The following is a 26,526-nucleotide window of genomic DNA, read 5'->3' on the forward strand; positions in this document are numbered from 1 at the left end:
CAGCAAAGAGTGCGCAGATATCCTATCAACAGGCAGAGACTCCTCCCTAGGAAAAGACCAGGAGTGGCCTTTCTCTCCCCTCCCCTGTCAAAGTCCTCTTTGCAAACTAAGGCTTGTTCCTGGTGGTTTGCCCATGTCTAGGATACATCCCTTCTCTCCTTGCAAATATCTTGGACTGGCTCTTCTCAGTCTTTTCCACTCTACTTCCTTCAGGGAGAAATGAGACCCAGGAGCATTAGGGCACTGTCAACACAGCTTGTCAATGGCCAAAAGCAATGGGAAAAGAATTTAGACCGTCAGAGCTCCCTGGGGACCAGAACTGAAGAACCTCATTCCAAGCAGGCTTGAATTCAGTATGATTTTCATCTTCACGCTTCAAAATCAAATGTAGTTATTTCTTACCCAGCCAAGGAAGTGTATATAGATGTTCGTCTTCAAGTTCTATAGGCAGGGACTGCCCAGCTTCAAATCAAGATGGGGACAAGAAGCAAAGAGGGAAAGTTTGACCACCACCCTGCCTGAGCTGGAATTCTGCCCTGGGGGGCCCATGCTGGTTCTTAAGGCCCATTAGAGAGCCACAGTCAGGCCTCCAGCTGGCAGTCCACCACCCCCCTATCCCCCCAGCCCCACGTTTTCCCTCTGTCCCCTTCTGTCAGCACAAAGCCTTAGACCTCATCCTTCCCAGGGAGCCTGGGGTTGTCCTCCCAACCCTGAGATGCTATATAACCTCTGGGTGGCTCACAAGCAGATGAATGTGTCAGAGCATCTGGAGAGATAGTGCTGCACCCAGAGAGGTTAAAAAGAAGCCAGTGATAGTCAGTGTGGAGCTTTGTGCTTTACAGTGGGGAAATGTATGGCCACAGAACATGGTGCCAGGGAGCCTTGACCCAAGAAAAAACAAGGGACAACACAGACACAAGAGAGGGTGTCTATGAGAGAACAGCTGAGGGAAGTCTATAGTCCTGAAGACGCATGTTGTATGTTTAAGGACGGTTCATTTTAACAAAACCCAGTCTCAGATTAAAGGGAGATAGATGGTGGCCTCCCCAGACCAGGATTCTGACCCCTGCTCTGACATTAGCCTGCCAGAGGTCTCCAGACTGGTACCCAGAAATGCTCCCTGTTTCCTTTCTCTGTCAATCATATGGTGGTCTCTTAGCATCCCACACGCCTGCCCAGCTTCAGTACTTTCAGACTCTCTAGTTCTGCATGGGCCAATGATGGTGCAGTAAGTTGTGGCCTTCGGGCCTCAACCGGACTGTTCACCAGTGACATTTCCACTATCCACACCATCTGAGTAATGACTACATGGGGTCTCTGTCGGTATCTTTGAGCACACATTTATTAAGTCATGGATTCCCACTCAGGGCAGCTCTCATGCATGGAACACTGCCAAATCATCCCCAGTCACTCCAGCACCAACCTGGGAGAACCACAACTGTCTGGTCAACACCAGTGGAATTCAGGGCTTCTACCCCTGTCTTTCGAAGGCAGAGGGGCACCACAGATGACAAGGGGACTTGGAACCCAAAGCTCCCCCTCCTCCTTCTCTTGCTGTCCTCCACTGACACCCAGGTCCACGACGGAGTGCTCCTGCTTCATACGCTGGAGTCAGGGAGGCAGTGGGGCATCCTTCCAGCTCTGTTTGCTGTTGCTCATGCTGGTGTCACAGCCCATTACATCCAGCCAATTACATTAGATTTCCCTCTGGAGGGCACTGGGCAGGGCCACTGTAGGGAGCAGAGGAAGCCCAAGGGACTTCTAAATGAAGTAGCCTGTTGGGAAATCCTATTATGAAGCTCATCTTACAAGGCTGCAGTGTTAATGACCCTGGCCTCCTTGAGCCCTGAGCAGAGCTGGTCTCCCTGGGGCTTGAGAGGAGGCTGTCTGGGCTGCAGGCTTCCTGTCACTCACCAGCTAACAGCTGATAAGCTGGAGCTAGAAGACAGGGTTTCCCAGTGTCCCAGCTTCCCAGCTGGAAGACAGGCTGGTGGCTGTGCCTGTGTGTACACATGCGCGCGCGCACACACACACATACACACACACACACACACACACCCCACCCCCCCTCCTCCTGGGACCCACTTTCTCTTTCAGCACCCAGGATGAGGATGTGGGTGGCGACCCATAGCTGGGACAAGCAACTCCAAGGGAGATGGAAATAGGCCCCAGAACCTTTTTTTTTTTTTCCAAGAGTAGTGAAATTAGATATACTTTTCTCCACCTTCAAATTTTGCAGATTTTTCATTTCAACTCCCCCAGGCTTATAAATTGGCTCATCTCAGCCACTCAAGTTGACAAAGGCACTGAAACTGTTGAAAGGTTCAAAGTGTCCCTTGGGTTAGCAGGCATGAAGGAATTTACATGTAGCTGGAAAATTACCAAGAAAAAAGTCCCCATTTGGAGAGAGGGGAGTGCCAAAGCACTGGGGAAGGACAGGCGGCCTTGGGGCGGTAGCAGGGGAGTGGCTGGCTTGAGGAGCACTTGGGAGGGCTACATAAGACAAATGCCAGAGAGGGTGCAGGCCCTACCTCCGGGCTTTGACAGACACGTGGGGAGTGAGAGAGACATGAAACAGGGAGATGGATGAACCAAGAACTGCTCTGGCCTTCTCCAGAAGTTGTCACGGCCCTGCAGACATCTGGGGTTGGGATGGTCTCAGCTGACCTGACATCTCCCCGGAAAAGCCATGTGACTCCTGGTTATGGAACACACATCCTCAGCCTCAACCCTGACTGGCAGGCCCTAAGCAAGTCACATGAGTCCTGCAGGCTTGACCGTGCCCTTCAGAGGACAGCAATCCACCCCTGATGTTTGTTTGAAGAACAGCCCTGAGTGACCGAGCTAGGGTTGGCCAGCTGCAGGAAAGGTTTTTTTCTGTAACCCCCAGCCAGTCCTCTCTCAGCTTTCTGCCCCTCACTCCTCTGCCCATAGCACTTCTCAGGCTTTCTAGCAGCTCAGCCTGTCAGAGCCCTGCTCAAAGTGCGTTGATGCTCTGTGCATCTCCTTGCTGCTGGCCAGCTGGCCTCATGCTCAGTCTGCCCAGCTTTCCAGCCCACTCCTACAGTCCCTTTTCCCAGACTCCTTCTATGTCACCTCAGGGTCACCCTTTCTGCCAATCCCACCAGCCCAAGATGCTTTCAATGACCTCCCCCAAGCCCCCTTCTTCTAAACTCCAGCAACATAAATGGTCTGGTCTAGAGCTTAGATCTGGGGTCCTTGGCCCAGGCTCCACTTGACCTACCCAACACAATCTCAGAAGGGGTCACCTGGAGATATCATTTTATAAAACCTCTCCTGTGGGTTCTCTTGCCCACCCTGGGATCAAGAATCACTGCTTCAAGATCACTGCTTCAGATCCTCAGGCTTAGGGAGTCTTCTGCCACCCACTCAGACCTCAGCTCACAAAGACCAGCTGCCTACACGACCTGCCTCAAGGCAGTTTGCATGAGCCACACCTTTCAAACGTGTGTTAACTGACCCATTGACTTGTTGGGGGACTGTGAATCACACCTATATGCCAATCACTGGTCACTGCTGGACAGTCATGGAGCTGGGCCCATGCAGGTACAGGCAGGTAATGACTGAACAGTCAGGTCTCTTGCTGACCTGTGTCTCTGAGTGGGGACACCACATGCTACCTTCATTTCAGAATTTTATCCCCTTAGAAGCCAGAGTCAGATGGTATGTTTTAAGGCTTAAGGGCAATGACATGAAATCGCATGGCTTCCAGAGCATTCTCATATGCATTAATTATCCACTTGACTTTCACACACCCTGAGAAGTAGGCAGAGAAGACAGAGCTCTCATGAGAAAGGACTTACTTTAAAACCACCCAGCAGAGCCAAGACTAAAACCAGTTCCTATCTCTAGGTTAGACCTCTTCCACCTGGATGCACCCCTTTCCCCTTTCATCTTCCTGCACCCCTCTCCCATCAAGTGACAGCATCAACAGCAAAGGCCTGGGTCCAAAGGGTAGTACATGCCTTCTACAGTGGTGAGGTAATGCTGGCCTAAACAACCACAGGAGTAGGAATAAGGGAGGATGGCAGGGAAGGTTATACATAGCATCGTCATTCCCTGAGTCCTGAGTATGGCTGGAAATGCAGACTAATGAGATAGCTCCTTTTGGAAGTTCCAAGGACTATGCCTGGGAGGCAAATCTAGGCCCCAGCGTTACCCAAAGTACCCAGGGGCACAAACAGAACCAAGACCCAAGGGGACATTGTTACAGCTAGGATCTGGCTGCCACAGGCTGTTCTAGTACCTAGGACCCCTCCCTGGGCACCCAAATGGTGGTGCCCCCAAGCTTCTAACAGACAACTAAGAGGCCTGCATATGCCAGGTTCCCCCTAGCAACTGTCAGTCTCAGCCCAGCCCTCTTCCCTGAGACCGACTTCAGCTGGCACAATATTTCAGGCCCCATGGCATAGAGAAAGCTTGCTGAGTGCCAGTTCTGAATACCCCTGGCCCCAGGGATGGACAGACTGCAGGGACCCAGACAAAAATCAACTTAGCCATCAACCTGAGTAGGGAAGGTGTGGGACAGGTAAAGACAAAGTGGTGAGTGGTCATTAATCAACTATACTATGAGCATAAGGTTTGAAGTTGGGGCAGATGAGCCATTTTCCTAATAATTAACAATTTTATAGATGGGATCAGAGTCACTGGTGGGGTCAGGCTATGACTCTGACTGATTGATCCAATCTATGTGAGCATAAAGGATGAGTCCAGAAGAGGCCTTGGGCCATTGAGCCCTCTAGAAAGTGTGTCTGCCTCTTGAGGCACATTCTAATATATATGGTCCCCCCAACAGCTTCCTCTGCTTGCCCCCATCTTGCCACCACCCCCCTCAGGACAGGAGAGCTCTAGGCCAGGACCACTCTTCAATGGCTAGGCTGCCTAACTGGTCTCCAAGTGCTTCTGCACAACTGAGCAACTGGTCACCATGACTTTGACAGGAGAGGGTGTAGCAGACACAAAATGAAGGTCAGAAAGGTTCCTGTCCACAATGAAAGTCTGTCTTGCCAGAAAATAATATAAAGGGTATTCTATATATTTGACACATGCAAAGGTCCAGATTCAAATATCCAGAAAAAACTATCAGGTAAGTATAACTGTGTGAAGCCCAGAATCATCCAGGTTTGGCCCAGCCAGGCTCTAGGGCATTAATTCTCAGGGCCGTGTTGGGAGAGAGTAGCTCGCCTTCCTTCTCCAGTCCTACCAGGACAGCTCACAAGGGCTCACCGTGTCTCACCCACAATTCTCTGGCCTCCCCCATTCTCAATGCCTATGGCCTCAGGAAAACTGGCTACACTGAGCAGACCACCCCAGAACTGCTGTGAAGGGCTATGGTACCCACCTGACAGCACAGCAAAGCACCCAAAATGGGTGGGGTATCCTGGCCTGGGGACACACCATGGGGACCAGTCACAAATCTTTCTACATGCACTGCCCATCTCCATCCAAAAGGGTGCAGAATCCTCCCAAAATTACCATCAACAGGGGCGCCTGGGTGGCTCAGTCGGTTAAGCCTCCGACTTCGGCTCAGGTGAGATCTCACATTCGTGGGTTCGAGCCCCGTGTCAGGCTCTGTGCTGACAGCTAGCTCAGAGTCTGGAGCCTGCTTCTGGTTCTGTGTCTCCTTCTCTCTCTGCCCCTCCCCCTCTCATGCTCTGTCTCTCTCTGTATCAAAAATAAATAAAACATTAAAAAAATTTAAAAAAAACAAAACAAAATTACCATCAACAGCCACCAAGGCTTCTTCGCCTCCCTGGGGCATCCTGCTTAACTCTGGAAAGGGAGTCCTGGATGCTGGCTCATCCATCAAAGCCAGATGACTAGCAGAGCCAATGACTAAGATTTGGAGGATGCATCTTAAAGTTCTTGAAACAGGAAAAGGTGGAGTGGGGGGAGCTTCTCTGTCCTTCTAGGACACAAGCTCAGCCAGGCTGCTGGGCTGTAAGACCCATGACATCACCTGGCTTGCCACTCTCCACTCTCACCACCAAAACATGGCTGCCTGTGCTTCTAAAATGGCAAAGTGATGCCCTGGTCTCCCTGTTCCCTCCATCCTTCAGTGTGTTTGCAATAAGCAATTTGTGAAATCAAGCCAGTTCCATAATAACTCTAGATTAGGAATGTCCACCAAAATCCGAAGGGGGTTGGAGCTGGGTAGGGAGAATGGAAAGAAACCACTTGGATTTACATATTTGTCTCCATATGTACCTCCCACAATAGCCAAAGGAGGTAACTTGACAAACAGCACAGACAGCAGAACCCCCCAAAAGAGAAAAGTTCCAATTAGCCCAAAGAAATGAGAGCCTGTTCCCAGAGTCCCAATTAAATCAGAACCAATCAATGCTTGCTCTGGTTCCTGTCATTCTGCTCAGGAAATAATGAGAAAAGCAAGAGGGCCCCAGCCAGCAAGTGCAGCATGGCAGCTCTTTGAAGCCTGGAGAAATTACCAGCACTCTTGCAAGCATGCCTGGCAGCTGCCACACCTGCACCTTTAAGAACTCAGCCTAGTGCCCAGGTCCCCACTCAGACCCTGACAAATACCAAAGTGGGTGCCTCCCGCGCCCCCTCCAACTAAGGGGACAAAGAGGAGCACTGTGGGGCCAGGCTAGGCTGGTTTTAAAACTGTCTGCCTTGATTCATCACTTGATCTGGCACTCTCTACCCTCTGTTTCCACACCATCCATCACGGGCACCATAACCAAGAAATCCAATAAAGACACAAAGGCCTTAGCTCTCCGCTCTCAGCAGGCCTCAGAAAGGCTGCGTGAGTGTCCCAGCCCAGGCAATTAGCTGAGTCCAAAGGATCGCAGAGCTGATGGGCATTAGCAATCCTGTGCCTGGTGCTTGGCTGCAGGTGTTTGGGGAGCAGGGTTAGGGAGGAAGGGGACAGGCAAGGACAACCTGGTGTTCAGGCAGTGCCAGGAGGTGGCAACAGGGAGGATAGCTGACAGGAAGCTCACGAGAGAGCAGAGGAGCTAATGCAGCTCCAACTCCAACTTGCCCCCAGAGGTCTGGGGCAACCTAAACAAGGAGTCAGGGTCAAGGTGGTCATTTCTGAGGTCTATGTGGGAAGTCTTGCCCTTGAAAGAGTCTAAAACTTTGAATGCCACAGGCAAAATGTAATTGAAGAATGAAGTCTTCTCTTCCCCAACTCTGGACACCCTCTCCCCTTTTTCAGCTTCCACGCACTTACTAAAGAAATGAGCCACAGATTCTCTAGACCATCTTATTCATTCTCAGAGAAGAATCTCAACCCAGTTCAGCTCATTTATTGCCTTGTACTGGACATGTGCTCTCCTGAGCTAAAGAGAGCCAATGTGAGCACACAGTTCCCTGACACTCCCAAACTGCCAAGTTCATATCATTCTGTATCATTCAGAAGCAAAGGTAATAAATACAACCTGATACCACCTTCCCCCATTCCATTAGCTCATCTCCTTCGAGGAAACACCAATGCTAGGCCCCATCCCTGCCCCAGAACCTGGCATTGAGCCCTTGGAGGAAGATAGCCAAGCAGAGGGCTCTGAGTTAATGAGCTACATGGGTTCAGGACCAAGTTGGACCTGGGGGAGCTGAACTGAAATGACCTAAAATATTTTCCAAATACAGTCACTTCTCAACTACTCTTGAGTGAACTGCCCATGACAACCCAAATTCTTCATGCTTCAGAGCACGAGCTGAACATGATGCAGGGTTGTGCACAGGATGAAGAAGGAGAGAGTGCATACACATGGGAGACAGAATATGAATGTCCACTGTTATTATGTGATTATCTATCACTTGGAATTCTCCCTATCTCTTCCCCCATCATGAACACTGCATTCTGGTTGTACACAGTTAAAAAATGATCATACCTACACTGGGGATGTAGATTCTCCAAAGCTTTTGTGTTGTTTTTTTTTTAAGTTTTTAAAATTTATTTTTGAGGAGGAAGAGAAAGAGGCAGAGAGAGGGAAGGGCAGAGAGAGAATCCCAAGCAGGGTCTGTGCTGTCAGAGCAGAGCCTGATGCAGGGCTTAAACCCAAGAGCCATGAGATCATGACCTGAGCTGAAAAAGTCAGATGCTTAACTGACTGAGCCACCCAGGAAGCCCCCAACTCCTGCAGAGCTTTGTAATAAACCATTAGACTCTTCTGTTCCTTTATGACCCAGAGCTGGAAGTGAGGAAAATTTGCAGATTAGGCCCTTCCCCATGTGGGCAGGAAGCAGAGGCCTTAAGAGGCCCTAGGACTTACCCTTGCAGGCCACGCTGTTCTCAGGCTCATAGCCAGGCTTGCAGGTGCAGCGCCCGATGGGCACCATCCACTCTCCATCCCCATTGCAGTAGAGTTTGATGGGCACGTCCACTTCCTCTGCATTGGGGATGCATGTACCCCGAGCAATCACCAGAGACGTGCTCTCCGCCCCAGTCATGGTCTCGGGAAACACAGCAAAATTTTGCACAATGCTGGGACACTTCTTGAAGAAGACACGAACAGAAAGAAGAGACATACAGGCTCCATAATCCTGGAAAGCGAGGTAAAAACCATTCCGAGTAAGAGGCCCAAAGCTCCTGACTTCTGTGTTGACCTTCATCAATCTTCCCCCAAAGTCCACCTGGGAGAAGCTCTCATCTGCAGCAATTGTGTCTACTTTGAGGTAGGGGGCCTCAGACCAGAAGGCTGACTTCTTGGTGGCAATAACTGAGTCTGTCTCATAGTAGTACAAGTTGAAGGTCTCCTTGCAGGAACCTGGGACGTTTGGGAGGCTGCTGCAGTCTCTCACAGTGAAGCGCATCTCTGTGTAGATGCGATGAGCCCCCCGCCGGTTGATGAAGGTGGTGAGCAGCCAGTTGTTCTGGTTGGGCTCAAAGACGTTGCACACCTGGTAGGTGCGGATGGTGTTCAGGTTTTCATCGTAGCCACTGACTTCTTCCCACTGTACCAAGCAGGCCACAGAGGCACACATGCAAAAACACAAAATAAAGAGTAAGAAGACAAAGAGAGGCAGAGCAGAGAAGCCTGATGCTGGAGGGGGCCTTACGAGCTCACCAGTCCAGCCACTTGATGTGAGAAATAAACACATCTAAACCTAACTTTTTTTTAAAAGACCTCCTTATACGCAGACTTCAAATATTTCTCTGCTAGCCACCCTGAAACAGAACACATTTCACTCTAGAAAGCCTTCCTTCATCCTATCCTATAGCACTCCTGCTGTGACTTATCACATCCACAGGACAATCCTGCAGCTATCCGGCCTACATGATGGCAGGGACTTGATTGCTGAGTGCCACAGCCTCTCCTCTCCACAGCCTGTGGATTAGGGGTCTTATTACAGGATACCCCTCACCTTGGAAATCCTCATTTCTAAACCTAATTCTCTATTGTGGTTCCTTTTAAGTTGTGAAAAGCATATGAATATAAGGCTTTTCACAACCTCTCAGCAAATTTGGATTTTCATAAATTTTATTTCCTAACGTCAATCCCTTTGAAAGAGCTAAACCATAAAACTGACAGAAGTAGGGGTTAAGTGAGATCCTTAAGGAAGCAAATCAAGCTCTATTGGGTACAGACTGAAAGCAGGGATGTGATGGAAGAAAATGCTGGAGGATGTCACATAAGGAAGAAGGAGAGCTTCTTAAAAGGGGAGAGACAGCACGCTTCATATTGGAAAAGAAAACTCTCATTTTTACCAGCCCTGTAGGTGGGAAGGAGAAGAGGAACAATGCATTTACTAAATGATGTCTCTTGCTCTTCCCTATAACACTGAAAACTAGATACACTCACCCCCTAATTTACAGATGAAAATATATCATGCAATTCACACACAGTGACATGGCCATAAGAAACAGGAGAGAGGAGACATATAGAAGTACTTTGAACGGCCAAAGAAATTCACCTCCAGCTGGGGCAGAGAAGAGTCACAGGGCATTCTCTCTTCCTTGGGCTGGGACAGGAAGCAGCTCCCTGTACTGCAAGCTCTCACGACCCTGACCTCAAGAACTGGGAGTATTCCCAGGATGTATCAACGTGTTTATTAAATTCTGTTCTGCTTGCCAGAAACAAATAAAGGACTGAAGAAATTAAACTTTTTAAATTTTTTAATGTTTTTTAATTTATTTTGAGAGAGAGAGAGAGACAGAGAGAGAGGGAGAGAGCGAGCGCGAGAGCAGGAGAGGGTCAGACAGAGAGGGAGACACAGAATCCAAAGGCAAGCTCCAGGCTCTGAGCTAGCTGTCAGCACAGAGCCCGCCACAGGGCTTGAACCCACAAACCATGAGATCATGACCTGAGCCAAAGTCATGTTAAGAACACTTAACTGACTGAGCCACCCGGGTGCCCCTAAACTTTTTTTTAATCTTTATTTATTTTGAGAGAGGAGAGAGAGAGAGAGAGAGAGAGAGAGAGAGAGAGAGAGAGAGAGAGAGAGAGAGCGAGAGAGAGCGCAAAAGCACACGTGCAGGCATGTGTAAGCAGGGAAGAGGCAGAAAGAGAGAGAGAAAATCCCAACCTGGCTCTGAACTGTCAGCACAGAGCCTCATGCAGGGCTCAATCCCATGGACAGCGAGATCATGATCTGAGCAGAAATCACGAATTGGACACTCAATTGAGTCACCCAGGTGCCTCCCAAAACCAAACTTCTTAAATAAAAAGAAAGAAACAGATGAAGATCCTTGACTTTAATATCTGGCAGTGGCAAAAAGTAAAAGTATAAAATAGTATCTATTTCTTTTAATATTGTGCTAAAGGCTTATTGTTCACAGTGTGGAGCTGAAATATATGAAACAGAATTCTTCATTTAAAAAGCTGAAGTCAGGGCACCTGGGTGGCTGTCGGTTAAGTATCCAATGTCGGCTCAGGTCATGATCTCGTCCACGTTGGGTTGTGTGCTGACAGCTCAGAGACTGGAGCCTATTTCATCTTCTGTGTCACCATCTCTCTCTCTCTGCCCTTCTTCCACTTGCACTCTCTCTCTCTCTCTCAAAAATAAACATTAAAAATTTGTTTTACATTGAAGTCAATCCTGTGTGCATGGGAAATTCATACAGTTGCTTCTTGCACAGAATTAAGCCCCCTGTAGGAGCAGGAAAACAAGGCTGCCCTTCAAGCTTGTGCCAGAGCATGTGAAGACAGGCATGGTGTGTAGAACAAACAGGCACACGGAGAGCTGGCCCTGCTCACCCAGGCCTACAGAGTGACTTCACAGCCACTCATGCTGCCCAGGGCCCTGCCACCAAGGCACCTGAGTAGCAACCTGTCCAAGGCCATTCCCCCCTATCTATCCTTTTCCAGCACCCCCAGGAGTCAGTCCTTTCCTCAGCCTGGAGTCCTTGGTGAGCTCATTCCAGATCCTTTCACATTGCCAAACATCACCTGGACTTTGCTTAATTTCTTATCGATTCTCTAGATGTCAAGGAACCACTTTTTATTCCTCTTAAAGATTGTGTAATGTTCTATTTAAATGTGTTTGCTAAAGTTATGTTCTGCTTGCCTGGGTTTTTGGAACCAGAAGCAAATATATTAGAGAAGTCGCTGACAGCTATTTTAGTTTCAATTTTCAGACCTCTCTCCCTTTCATGGCCGTTTTGAAATAACACTTCCCCAGTTGACCCTACGTGACTTCTGAAGGAAGGACAGTTTTCTTTGGCTGTTCTGTAGGTGCTTAAACACAGCAGACTCCTAGCCCATGACTTCAGTTGGCCTGTGTGAAGTCTCAGCACGAACACAGGGCCTCTTTGTCAATGCACAGGTGAAGCCTGTGGCCCTGTTTAGGGCAGGGACCTGTCCCAGTCAGAGTCGTTGACCCACTCAAGACTACTGTGGCTTCACTGTATGGGAGCAGGACAGGAAGCCCGCCTTTCAGGGCTCACCTCAGCACTGAGACTGTCACCACCAGCAGGTCTTAAATAGACAGAATGAGGCATTTATACTCTTGCGGAGCTGGGATATTGAGAACATTTATCTTAGAAAATGACACTGATTAGTATTATAAGACCCAACAGAGGTAATCGTTTCAAACATTAACCTCTCTGGGCCTCAGTTTTCTCATCTGTAAAATGAGGAATCATACTGGGTGACCTCAAGTCATAAAATCTACACAGATTTAATTGATGCCATGACAGCTTCTAAGGGAGCGATCAAAGCAAATTAGGAGGAATACAGCTGTATATTCAAAGGAAAAGAGTAGAGAGAAATTGAGAGCAAGAAAAATACCTTCCCTGTTGTTTGGGGAAAGGCCATCACAGAGCCTCACACTCCTCTCTTTCTCTCTTTCATTCTCCTGTCAGCAGGTATGACAGGGGTTGGAAGAATACGCTTACAGAGTGGGCTAGAGAAGGTCTGGGCAAGCAGCAATTAGGACCCGGGCCTTGCAGAAAGAGAATTATTTTGGCAAACGGAGAGTAGGGTGGAACGGCATTCCCAGCAGGGAGGGACAAACACTGTGATTTGTTTGTCATATTTGGAATCAGCCTCATTGCTTTAGTTATACCTCATTCATTCATCAATGAAAAAAAATATTTACTGAATGCCAACTTTATGCCAGGCATTCTATTAACCACTGGGGATACAACAGTATGATGCTTATAATCTAGTGAGAGAAACAGAAATGAGACAAACGGTGATTAAAATAACTAAATAATTACAATTGTGTTAGCTGCTGTGAGGGAAAATTACAGGGTGCCTAGAGAGGGGGTGTACCTGAAACAGAGAGGAGTGTCAGGGAAGAACGTCCAAACTGAGAGGGGATGGATAGAAGATAGTCAGGAAAAGTGTGTGCTTGCTGGGGCCAAGAGGGACAGAAAAGGAGTGGGGCATCTAGGTCCAGGAACAGCAAGTGCAAAGGCCATGTGGTGGGAAAATGTGGCCTGGCACCACTGAGTAATGCTGCATGCATGATAGAAAGGTCATAAAAAGCTCAAGATGCAGGTCAAAAACTCAGAATTTCATCCTGAGGGTAACTGGAAGTCATTGATGAGTTTTAGTGAGGAAAAGTACAGGTGATCAGAGCTGAGTTCTTAAAAGATTTATCTGGTGTCAAGTAGAGATTGGGTTGGAGGGCCACCCCCAATGCATGGTGGGGACAACTGGATACAATATGATGGTACAGGCAACAGAGGACGGTAGATTGGACTAGGCCACTGGTAACTAGTCTTTTCCCCAGGAAAAGATATCCTGGGGTAGGTTTTCTTGAGCCAAGTGTGGGGTGAAGGACAGAAAGAGACTTGACCCAGCCCAAGGCTTGTGCATCCCTTAACACTCTTTCACACATAGCTTTAAGCTATGTTGTGTCCCTGGGGCACACTGCTCCCAGCTCCTTACAAGAGTGGTGTCCTACCCTGCGGATATGCAGAACTCAGACTCTTTCACTCAAGGCCTGCAACAGCCCTGGTCCCTGGGACACACTCTCACTGCCTGTCCCCAAGCGGATTTCCTAAAGGTCTCTGTTCAGTGGCAGCTTCTCAGCCTCTCCCTTCTAGGCATCTGACATCCTGCCTTCTGTGTTCCTTTCTAGGATTATCTTTTCCTACTAAATGAGAACAAAGCACCATGATGTGCTTATCAGCTTGGCAAACAATTAAAAAGATAAAATAACAAGCCTTGGTAAGAATCTGAAGCAAAGGGTACTCGCAAGTCTACTGGTAACAGTGTAACTGGTGGAATCTTTTAGAAGTCACATCAACAATTTCTCTCAACATTTCAAATGTTGGCCACATGGTACATGATTTAAAAAAAAAAATCACTGTGATAACTGAGTATCCATCTGGGAAAAAAACATAGTTTTGCATCCATAGCTCGTTCCAGGATAAATTCCCAGTGATTCAAAGATTTAAACATTAAATGTGAAACCAGAAAAATACTAAAAGAAACCCTAGAGATAATATATGTATAGTAATTATGACATGAAACTCAGAAGCCACAAATGAACAGATTGATCAGTTCAGCTCTATAAAGTTTTTTCTTAAGTGACATAACAGAAATGGCCAAAAGTAAAATCAAAAGAAAAAACAAAAGGAAATATGCTGGGAAGAAACCACTTGTGCTCTATCACCGATGAAGCATTAATTTCCCCTGAATATAAAGGTAATCTATATATCAATAATAAAATACAAAACAGGCAAGGGATATGAACTCTTTATTAAAAAGGATAGCGCATAAATATGTGAAGAGATATTGAACATCATTCAATATAACCAAAATGGTAATTAACCATGTTGTGATACTTTGGGGGGGGGTCAGACAGAAATTTGAGGGGGTGCTGAGGGGGTGTGGAAAGTAATCATTCTCATATGTAGCTAGATGAAGGGCAAATTGGTACAACCTCTATAAAAATTGTGGTTTTATTTATTAAAATTATAGCTCTCTCTACCCTTTGACCCAGCCATTCACTTCTAGGGTAAAGCCCCAGGTACACTTTTATATATATGTAAAATTAGGTATGAACAGTTAGTGCCTGCAGCCACCATCACCTCCAGAGTTTTATTCATGCCCAGGACACATGGAAGTGGCCAGGCCTCAGAGGACTGTGGGCCTATGGAGAAAGTAGCAGCCTTCTCAGATTTGCTCTGAGCGGGACCTCTACACAAGCACAGTGGAAAGAACCATTAGTTGAGACTGAAATTCTCACCAACCAGTAGGATAGGAGAAGCTCAGAGTTTGAAATAATTTCACTGAAAGACAATAAGGCTAGGACATTTCTTGTGCATCTTTGTTTGTGGAGTAAGATTTGCAATGCTACATGCCAATCTGACTTAAATGTTCCCTTCTTGGAGCTCTCAACTGGACTTCAATATGGCACGCAAGACCCTTTGTTAATGTCCATCAACTGGTGAACACATAAACAAAATGTGATGTGGCCATACAATGGAATACTATTCAGAACAAAAAAAGAATGAAGTGCTGGTACATGCAACAACATGGACAAACCTCTAAAACATGGTGCTAACTGAAAAGAAACTCGACTCGAGACCATAAGTTGCATGCTTCCATATACATAACTGTCCAGAAAAGGCAAATCTATAAATAGAAAAGTATTAGTATCTGTATTTCCCTGGCACTGGAGATGGGAATGGGGAGTAACTGCAAATGGGCATGAAGAATCTTTTTTGAGAGGTGATGGAAATGTTCTAAAATGTGACTGCAGTAATAATTACACAATTCTGTAAACTTAACTAAAATTACTGAACTACAGAATTCAAACAAATATATTTTACATGTAACTAATACTTCAATTTAGGTTTAAAAAAAAAAAAAAAAAACCTTGTTTGTTATCTAGTCCAGCCTCCACCTCTACACTCCAACAATGCTGGTTTGGTCTATTTTCTCCACAAAAGCCATGCTCATTCCAACAAGAAGCCCCCGTTTGTCCTACCCAGTGAGCCAGGGATACTCTTCTCACTCCTTTTTCCCCATATCCCAAGTGACTGGTATGTGTCTGGCCACATTGGCTTATGGATGAACAAGTGATGTCTAAGTTGAGGCAAAGATGGCATCTAGAGATACACGCGGCCAAAAAAGTGGATTCCCTACCCCTGATGCTAGGAGCCTGAGTAGGATCACAAGGGTGGTCCCAAGATGGGATCAGAATCTTGGGCCCAGGACCCTGTTCAAGGACCACTTAATTTTCTGGCCTGGAGTCAGCCAGGTATCAGGCCACAAGCACCCTCCATGTCCAACACATACCCACTTTGTCACCATAATTTGCCATTTCTTCCAGAACAATGTTCCTCTTATTTGGCCTCTCTCTTGCATTCCCACGACCATGCGTTAGGGCTGGCATTACTTAATGCCTGGACTTATGCCCTGGCATGCTGTTTGTCAGAAAGTAATGACAACAGACCGGGCAAGAGATGGCAAGGGTTCAAAGCAGGGCCAGGTCCTCTCTATCTACACACTGAGACGGTGCCCATCCCTGTCTCTTGATGTTGTGTGGATGCTCTGACTGGCCTTAACACGGTTCTCCCACCTTCATCCCATCTCAATTCCTCCAAGACACAGAACCAGAGAATCACAGATCTAGCTGGAAACCACTGTAGATCATGCTGACCAAAACCATTTGTTGACAAATGGGCACACTGAAGCCCAGACACATTCAATAGTTGGCCTGAAGCCAGGCAGCTGATGGGGGGCAGAGCCAAGCTCTCTGTGTAGCTCCCTTCTGGGAGGGGGCTTGGGTATTCTTTCCTCCAGGAGGCCTTCCTAGCTTGTATTCAATTACCATTTTCCAACTGCTTCCAGCATGAATGAGCTTATTCCACATAATTTAGCATTTCATAGTACAAGATTCTGAACTATTCATTAATTGCTTTGTGTATGGATTTGGATTCTGCAACCAGGCTGTGAGCTCCTTGAGGACAGGGAATTATGTTTTGACTAATTTACTAGTTGATTTCGACAAGCAAAGCAATTCCACGTTTTCAGCTTTGTACCACTGATATGACACAACTGCATTTTTATTCAGTAATGTCTGGAAACAGTGAAATCCACTGGTTTCTCAGGGAACCCTTCTTCTTTTACTATTTACCCTGGGAGATGTAGCCCACACACAAGGCAACCACCACAGGGTATGTCACCAAACTCAAGCTCTCCCCAGTGCCCAGACTCTTCCCCAGCTGCCTGCTGGACACATCCTGACGAGTACCTTGTGCTCACCTGTGCTCTCTGCGGTCCTCCTGCACAGGGGTGGCACCATGACCAGCCAGCTCCTGTGCCAGATGTCCAGGAAGCACTCTGGACTCTGCCTTCTCCATTCTGTTTCCCATCCCAGGGTTTAGGCACCAAACCCATGTCTCCCTTCTCCTCCACAGCACATCCATGAAGTCTGTCCCTCTCCCCACTGACCTCCCTCCTTTTTCTCGTCACTCTGCCAGTCATTCCTTTCACTCCCCTGCCTCAGTGAGATTGTTAAAACACAAATCCATCTTCCCCCTGGGTTTGCTTCTCCACAGTCCCAGTGCCCAGCACCCAGTAAATACTGGAAGGAGGCACCTGGGTGGCCCAGCGTGTTATTAAGCATCTGATTTCAGCTTGGGTCATGATCTCATGTTTTGTGGGTTCAATCCCCACATCAGGTTCCTTGCTGACACTGCAGAACCTGCTTCAGATCCTCTGTCTTTTCTCTCTGCCCCTCCCTCGCGCTCTCTCAAAAATAAACATTTATAAACAAATAAATACACAAATACATAAATAAATACTGAAAGACTGAGGGAATGAACAAGGGCCTGCTCTATTCCTTAACTTCTCTGCCTCTTTAGCCCCTGATCTTTTGCTGGAGACTTACTACAGGTGACACCAGGCTACCTTGTTCCTGGGAGGAGAAGAAACAAAGCAGCTTTGCACACCTAGCAGAATATTAACAGCCTTTGAAAAGGCTCCATTATTAATGCAAATGGACCACCTGTCCTTGAGATAAGCATAGTAAAGAAAACAATGACATCCATTAGAAAGTACTTGTTCAGGCTTTGAGACCATGACTTTGATGTATGAGAAAGACACCTCTAGGTTCCTCCAAAATCTAGGTTTGTTACACTTGCTTGCTGGAAGTCAGATCTTGCAGGTCTATGCTCGAGTAGCCAGCAGCCCCTGATGACATTTGAACTGTGCATACTGGGTGTATATTGACTATCTGCTGTCTGGCTGTGTGTGTGTGTGTGTGTGTGTGTGTGTGTGTGTGTGTGTGTGTGAGAGAGAGAGAGAGAGAGAGAGAGAGAGAGAGAGAGAGAGAGAGAAACAGGCTGTTCCCCTTCAAAAGCACTGCCATGAATTCTTCTACCTGTTCATCCACACTGTCTTCTAGAATAACCGTCAGAAACTCTAACACATTTGTTATCCTCCAAGAGTGAATTTGGATTTTAGAAACAGGCAAAAGTCATTTGGAGCCAAATCTGAGGAGTCCGATGAACGAACAAGCTAAGAAATATTTCTTACTTAAAAATGAAGAGCCACTATAAAATGAACTTAAGAGAAGCAAGCTGATTCCACTATACACCTCTGACGAGTTCCAAGTAGGGAATTCTGGAAAGATCTGTGATAGCTGGCCACTCCCTGGACTGCGGAGACATTCCTGTGTAGACCCTGCCCCTCCTGAATGTCCATCGCTACCAGAGTGCTGCATTCTACGAACTGCCCCGAATAAGCCATTTCCCTCAGGGTTGGCCAGAAAAGGACACTTCCTCTGGATACTGCTCTTTAGGAGGAAAATATAATTGAAGTTAGCCTTTTGGCCTCTATTAGTCTAACAAGACCCTAGCTATTGTGATTTATATGAAGCTCAGCTAATTTAACTCACTTTTTAAATAAAGAATTGAGCATCTACTACATCCCCAAGCAGTGTTCTGGGTTTTGGTGGCCTAGCAGTGAGCCAGAGGCAAAGTCCCCGCCCCCGTGGGCCTCATATTCTAACAGAGCAAACCAGACAATGAACAAGCTGACAAGTGAATAATATAAAGTCAGACAGTGTCAAATACTCTTGAGAAACAGGTAACAGGACAGAGTGACAGCTGGTCGTGGGGTCATCAGGGAAGGTCCCCTTTTAACAGAGATCTAGATGACACACAGGAGCCACCAGCCTGTAGGTCACACTGGGTGGGGACATTCCAGGCTCAGAGAAGAGGAATGAACTCTCTGAAGCAGGAGTGTGCCTAGCACATTGCCAGGAAAGCCTCGAAGCCAGGGTGGCTGCCTAATGGCATGGTGCAAAGGGAAAAGGAAGGAGGTAAGGCAACAGAGGTTGCCAGAGGCCAAATGGGCCCCACCCCTGCCTGTTTACAGCTCTGTGACCTTGGAGGACTTTCTGAGTTTTAGTTTCCTCATATGCAAAGACTATTCATCTTGGTGAGTGCCATGAGGACTGAAAGATAATGTAAGAAATTCATCTTGCACTATGCCTGCAAATTTCCTCCATTCACTAAGTATCAATTATCGTTCCTACTATCAGCAGCAGCATCACCATTGTTATGTTACCCTCAGGATCCACCTCCCACTGACACATCCCAGGGTGTGGAAATTGTCTCCTCCACCTTGGATAAATAATCCCACCTCTGGTCAGCAGAATGCCAGGACTAAAGGGCCAAAATCTGCCTCCCTATACAGTCAGTGGCCTCCTATCTTGCCCCTCCTGGAATCTTCTGGGCAGGTTTCAGTATGGACTCCCTTCTCTCAACCAGGCACAATCAGCTACCAGCTCAAACCACAAGGAGAGGAAATTTGACATTGCACATAGGTTTTGGTCCCATTCAGCAGTCTGTATTGGGGCACGGACTGCTGTTTGAGGGAGCCTGTCATTTTGCAGAGTTGATGCCAACATGCCCCATGGAACCACATGGAACTTGTCTGTCAATGCCCCGTCAGAGGAAACCCAAAGACCCACTTTTGGACCCCAGTTAGAGACGGCTGCCTCTCTGAGCAGGAATCGCACTGGGACCAGACAGCGCATAACTTCACAGAGCCCACAGGAGGTCACCGAATCTTCAGGCCCGCAGACCTCTAGCCCTGGGCTGGAGCTGCCACCCATCAGCTTGGACCTCAAGGATGCGGCTCCTGTAGAGACAGTAGACTAGGCCTGAAAGAGCTGGGATATTAGACAAGCTAGAGGGCTAATTAAAATATAAAATGTGGTCCATGGGGCATAAATCCCTACAAGCCCTGAGGGATCTACCATTTAGTACACCAACCAACCAAGACAGCTATTTACTCAATGACCTACCTGAGGGCCGCGAGCACCAGCTTACCTCCCAACAGGCTTAATTCACCTCCCAGATGTTCTGGGCTGGGAGGACAATAACCGCCCTCCACTCATTACTATGGCTCCATGTGGTGTCCCCTGGAAGTGGACTGGCTACCGTGAGGCAGGGACTGCCTGGAAAGGCTTTCATACTGCAGTGGTACAAAGCCATGCGTTCCCTCAAGGGTTTACTTGCTTTCTGCCATGCAGAAGAGCACTGGGAGTAGGGAGAGGGACCCAGTTAGGTAGGGAAATAATGAGAATATAGAAAACATACTCATTGTTTCCAACACAGGCTCTAAGAGTCTCTACAAAATCCATTTAAAAACTTAGATCGTAAAGTGTAAGAAATATTGTCTTGAGTCGGAAGCAGGAGAATCAGCCTTAAGTGGAACACATCTGGGTCCCTGTGGAGATATCTTTGCTTACCAAAAAAGAGTTGGAATTAAGAAGCACTGCTGTCACCGTGGCTAACACTGGACCCCAGAAGTCAGTGTGAACCCTGGTTTAGCACAAGAGTTCAATTTCACAGACTCTGGAGTCAGCTAAGCCCAGCTGTGTGACCATAGGCAAGTCTCTTAGCCTCGGCTGCTCCTCTATCAGGGGACACGAATAGCACCTACCTCATGAGATGGCTGTGAGGATTAAATATGACAATTCACAAAAAGTACTTAAATCTGAGTAAGAGATCCCTGCAAGTCAGTTATGGGTATCAGCCCTCCAGAGACACATACTTAGCCTCTCTCTGAGTACAGTTCTGTTCTTTTTCCTTAAAAGTCCTGTTTGTCCTTCTCTGCTATGTATTATGTAGGACTCTTTCCTGTCTGGTTTTTTATTCCTGTACATCATCTTCGCCGTGTGCACACATGCAGATGTATGTATGTGCTGGTGTGTAGCTGGGTGTGCTGGCTGTGGGGCCCAGTGACGGCTGTGTGCCCTCCCTTGGGTATGCCTACCCACCAACCGTCTCAGGTGCACTGGTTGGCTCTACAGCCTCCCAGCCAGGGTGAGTGCCTCTCACTGCTCAGAGATCTCACGGCTATGGGCTGTGGGAACCACACCAAGAGAGAGCGAGGCTGGCTGGGCCCAAGGTCCAGATGGCATGCATCTCTTTGCATCCTGGCACATTTCACACCCCAGTCTCTGCCAGCACGCCAGGAGAAACACTGCAGGCTTGTGCCTTGGGAGGGGGCTCCTTGTCCACAGCCCCCAGGCCACTGGAACTTCCACCAGGCAGCAGCATTTCGTACCAGGCTCTGCCTGGAGTGCGGTCCTCAGCCATTATGACAGCTGCTGCTGCTGCTGTTGACACTGCAACAGTGACAAATTCATCCTTCTGACAAGATCCCTTTCAATAATTCACAGGGAGCTAGGGATTAAGACACTGTTTCTCTCTGTCTCTGTTGGGATTTAAAACACCTCCAGCTGGGGTATTTAAAGAGAGTATAATGGGCTGTCCCTCTTGGGGCTCCCCTCCCCCTTTCCTCCTCTTTCCCATTTCCCAAACTCACCCCCACCCCACCAGCCAGCCCTATAACAAGGAGGCCCAGAAAACAAGAAAGAAAAAAAAAAGGAGGGAACCAGTGCTTGGCTGGTCACTATGGCAACCGTGGCAGGGTATTCAGCTGTCATTATCCCAGTGCCTCACACATGTGATTATCTTAAGCTGTCGATTGAATGTGGTCCTCCCTGCTGTCCAACAAGGCCTTGTCGAACAAGGCAGGGGCGGGAGCTGCAGGGCCCCAGGCCCCAGCTGCCTAATCCTGCTCCGCCCAGATCTGGGTTCCACAGCCTAGAAACAGAGTTACCACTGGAAGAAACTGATGACTTTTCCCTGCAGTTTGGAGGATCTCTACTCAGAACTCACAGCGGAGGCCGGAGGCGGGAAGCCAGAGGCAGGGCTGGAGCCAGGTCCCCACACTGGGTTAGAGGCTGGGGGAATGGGCTCCTCATTACATGAGTGTACAGAGGTTTGACTGCATGAGGGCCAGGCTGGCTGTGGCCAGCTGGAGCTGTCCCAGAAACAAGAGAGTAAGCCATGGGGGGAGGAAGAGGCTGGCCTTCCTAAAGTTCTTGGCTTCATTCCATTTTCAGGGTGGGGGAGAATTCCCATTTTCAGCATGCAATAGAGTCAAATCAAGCCTGGAAAGAGAACACACTGTCCTCTATCCTGCCTACTGTCTCCCGATTGTGAGAATGTGGTCACTGTGTGGAACCCACTTCTGGGGATTTTTTTCCCTGGGACTGATGCTGCTTGAGTGTGGTTCTGGGAAGCCTGGGGAGGACTTTGATCTCACTCCTTTGCCTCCCAGACTTTGCTACAGATTGTCTTTGGGCTGAGGTTTCCCAGGTCCACAAACATTCTGGTCACCCTGTACTAGGCATGCTCCAGATTTTCCAATATTTCTTTTAAAACTCAGCTCCCAGAATGAGCCCACTGTGGCAGATGTGCTCCGGCCAGCACAGCACACAGTGGGACCACCATCACCTGTGCCTTGGATTAGTCCAAATACCACCAGCTCAGTCTGCCCTCTCCTGCTTCTGCATCCTGTGGTCAGTCCCCACAAATACGTGACCAGCCACAGCAAGTCCCCACCACCTGAGGCACTGCCCACCTGGGTCACCCTAGGGCTTGTTTGCTGCATAATGAACTGTTCACACGTAACTACAAATGCAGCCCATTACCATCAACCATGTTAGTTTGACAGCAGAGCTCTCCATCTACAAGTTTAAATCTTGACTCCAACATCTTTCAGGTTGGCTGTCCTTTGTGACACTGGGGAATGTGTTGGACATGCCTGACACCACCAGAGTGGTGACTGGGATAGTGTCCATGGAGGTGAGGATGTGCCATGGCTAGAACTCCCCACCATGAGAGCAGCAGAAGAGCACCTCAAGGGGAGTAAGGGCTGCTTCTACAGAAGTGCCAATGAGGCCACTGGATGAAACAAAGCATCACCAGGGCCCATCCCCTCATGTGTCTCCCTTCCTACGAGTCCTCACTTCCTGAACATTCACCAAGATCTGGGGGTAGAAGCTGAGCCCCAGACTCCTCCATCCCTGCCTGGAGCCAGCCATCCCCAAGGACAACCTGTGCCCTCCTCCAGATCCCCACCAGCCATTACCTGGTCCCCTTCCAGGTCTTCCTGGACCTACTGCTCCCTGCCCCCAAGCCCCACATGTCACAAAGCTTCTAAAGCATCTGTTTCACCTCTTCCTGTACAGGCTGCTTTACAAAAGAATTCATGGAAGGGAGAGACCTGGGTGGCTCTGTCAGTTGAGCGTCCGACTCCAGCTCATGTCATGATTTCATGGTTCATGAGTTTGAGTCCCACATCTGGCTCCCTGCTGTTAGCACAGAGCCCACTTTGGAAACCCTGTCCCCCTTTCTTCCTGCACCTCCTCTGCTGGTGATCTCTCTCTCAAAAATAAACACTTAAAAATTCATGGGGTGCTTAAGATGTGCACTACTCACTAGCACATGGCTTTCAAACCTACCCTTACCCTTTGTAGAAAACAAGGAAACTTTTGCCTCTCCTCACCTCTATTTTCTAGTTTCTCAATGATAAATGACTCTGAGATCCCTTCCTCACATGTCTTCAGAAGCAGAGGTACAAGAATAAACTAAGCGTTGTGGGAGTACCTGGTGGCTCAGTCAGTTGAGCATCTTGATGTCAGCTTAGGTCATGATCTCACAGTTCCTGAGATCAATCCCCCATGTTGGGCTCCCTGCTGAGAGCGTGGAGCCTGCTTGGGATTCTCTCATTCTCTCATTCTGTCTCACAAAATAAATAAATAAACATTAAAAAAAAAAAAAAGAGTAAGCTTTATGTCCAGATTGGCCTGGAGTCAGTCTCAGCAAAACCCCTAAGCACTCCTATGAGTCTGGATAATTGCCTACAGCCTCAATGTCTGCTCTGTAAAATGGGAGAAATACCACCTGGCTTGCAGCGTCCTGGTGAAAACTCAGTAAGGTCATACAAGTAATTTTCAGCGCCTGGTATGCAGCTGGTACTTAATTATGGTGACTAGCAGTAGCAGTGCTTTTCACTATTATTAATAATAGCATTGTTATTAATAACAAGGTGTACTGTTGTTAATAACAAGGCATTCATGCAAGAGCCATAACCTAACAGAAATGCTAGAATGCTGCACTTGTATCTCAGGGCCCACCCCATCCCCCACCAACCCACTACCCCCTGCCCCCAACTGCATTCAAGTTAAGTCCCTCACACAAGAGTTACTCCAACTACTAGTACTAGTCAGGGCAAGGGGTACTGACTGAGCTTCAGAGTTTACAAAGAAGGCAAAAACTATTTAATCCTGCCATCCACTATATAAATGAAATGTCACATTACCCATGTGATGGGGAAGAAAATGGGCTCAGAGAAGTTAAAGAACGTGAAAGAAAATGGAAATAAGCCCAGGACATCAGATTCCAAATGCTGGGCCTGCTCCTTTATACTTCCAGAAGTACAGCAGTCCCCTTATCTACAGGGGACATGTTCCAGCACCTCCAGCAGGGGACTGAAACTGCAAATAGTACCGAACCCCATATTGTTTTCTCCTAGGCATACAGACCAAGGACAAGGTTTGATTTAAAAATTAAATATAAATTATAAATGTTAAATTATAAATTTATAAATGTTGTTAGCACAAAAAACTGATAATAAAAGAGAACTGTTATATTAATCTACTGTAATAAAACCTATGTGAATGTGGTCTCTCTCCACATAGCTTACTATACTGTGCTCGCCCTGCTGGTGTTGGGCGATGATAAAATGTCTCCATGAGGAGACGGAGTGCGATGCATGACGCAGGCACTGAGACAAAGCGTGAGGCTAGGCTACTACTGACCTTCTAATGCTACGTCAGAAGGGGGATCATCTGCTTCCAGACCACCGTTGACTCTGAGTACCTAAAACCATGGAAATTAAACTGCGAATAACAGGAGACTGTTATTACACACTGGGGTTTGGGCCAAGTTATTCCAATGCTTTTGGCCGTAAGGGGAGGTACAGCCAAAGGTGTCATCAGAAGGCTGCTCGGTTCCCACAGAGGCCAGGTTTGTCCCTCCATAGCCAGACTCAGGGTCCACATCCATGTCTGTCCACTCTGACCCTCCCTTCTTCCATTTGCCTCCCACTCATCTTTGCTAGGCCTCTAAACTCTGTCTCACTTTCCTTCTAAAGCTTTGTTTTCCCTAATTTCATTTCCTCAGCCAATATGAGGGAGCCATGAATTCAGGCTGTCTAGGGGCAATGAACCCCTGCTGACCCACCTCAGCTCTGTCCTGTGCCTGTTTCCTTCCATAGTCCTGAGAGCGACTCCTGCTTTCAATCTGAGTTGAGCTGCCATCAGGCAGTTGGTCCTCAGGCTCACATATCAGTGGCACAAGACTTGAGCACTGGAACAAGGGATGTGGTGGGGGCCACTGCCTTTCTGGAGAAAGTTTTAGAGAAGAGGAAAACCACCTGTCTGTCCCAGCAAACAAAAGTTAAGCCTGCCTCCACAAAGGAGGAAGGGGGACTTGGTGACCTCTGGGGCTCCCTCTCAGAGTCTGCAGACAGAAACATCTCTTGCTCTGCTGAAGAATGAACCTGTGAGCTCCTTCCAAGAAGATAAATCTCTCAGACAGTAAGGTTCTGGTGACCCATCACCAACTCCCAAAGTTCTTTAATCCAGCAAACTAAAGAAGCCTCTCCCCTCAATCTCTCCCCACTCAGCCTCTACCTCACCCCCGGCCCACGTATACACAGCCATACCGCATTTCTTTCTGCAACCAATATATTAATTACCATTCTACTCAGTGCCACTGGTCATCTGTAGCATTCTCTTCAGCTCTCTGTTAAATGCCCGCACTGGCCCTCAAAGCGCTCACATAAAAGCCCCCTAAGAGAGCTATCACAGACGATGAAGCAAGGCAGACGGAGCCCTTGCTGCTCCTCTGGCTCACCTCGCCTCCCCTGGGCACCCGCTGTCCCCAGCCCAGCGGCTGTCACACTCTTCCCAGAGTAGCCTGGGCCCCCCAGCACCTCTGGGCTCCCTTCCTCTCTCCAGGGCCCCACCTCCTTGGCTCCCAAGCCTTTGTCTATCACTGTCTCTGTCAGGCAGATGATTTTAAACTTCCATTCCTAAAAGACACATATTATATAAAAAAATGTTTTAAGTGCCTCTGGGTGTTTTGTTCCTCATTGCTTCATAAAAGTGACATTAATAGCCAGGGAAGAGCACTGCTGAGTGCAATTACAGAGGATGTTTCAGGTATGAAAGCTGTTTGGAGCCTGCTAATGTTTCCTAATTACAGGCCTTTTGGTATGGAGAAAAAGATAAAGAGTGGGTGGGAGGCCCAGGGTGGGGAGCTCTGACTTATCTCAGTGGTTTACCTGAGGGGGTGGAGGGAGCAGGGAGGTCAGAGGCCTCCTCCCTGGGAGGCGGGGCCTCTCTTGGTGAAGAAAGCAATATTCTTTCCTTCAGCTCAGGGAAAGGGTATCACCAATCTCTCCTACTGTAAGAGAAAATCTTTTCTGTGCTGAGTTTGAGTTTGAGAAACCACCACAAGGGGACCTGGGAGTTACTTCTGGAGTGGCCCTCTGAAGAAACCAAAGTGGGCAGCATTTCATTAGGAAAGGAGGTACAGGATGGTTGTTAGCAGGAGAGCAGCCTGCGGGAGGGGAGATGTCAGCACTGGCACTTTCTAGCCATGTGACTCGAAGTAATATCACAGCTGATTCTGCGCCTTAATTTCCTCATCTGTAAAACAGGGCTGTTGCAGAATCATGTGTGTATGGCTATAATGCACTTCGA

General features: G+C 47.9%; 1 protein-coding gene across 2 annotated transcripts in view; it reads right to left on the bottom strand.

The window, feature by feature from the left end:
- EPHB1 (EPH receptor B1) overlaps positions 1 to 26,526 on the bottom strand; it is a 414,308-nt gene that overhangs the window by 256,563 nt on the left and 131,219 nt on the right. For both annotated transcript variants that reach the window (XR_003908874.1, XM_029940232.1), the window contains exon 3: positions 8,256 to 8,937. Coding sequence is in view for 1 of the 2 variants with exons in the window: in XM_029940232.1 (XP_029796092.1) it covers positions 8,256 to 8,937 (682 nt within the window). In the remaining variant the exon portion in view is untranslated. The remainder of the gene's footprint in view (positions 1 to 8,255; positions 8,938 to 26,526) is intronic.

The sequence above is a fragment of the Suricata suricatta genome, chromosome 5 (assembly GCF_006229205.1).
Source record: "Suricata suricatta isolate VVHF042 chromosome 5, meerkat_22Aug2017_6uvM2_HiC, whole genome shotgun sequence".
NCBI lineage: Eukaryota > Metazoa > Chordata > Mammalia > Carnivora > Herpestidae > Suricata > Suricata suricatta.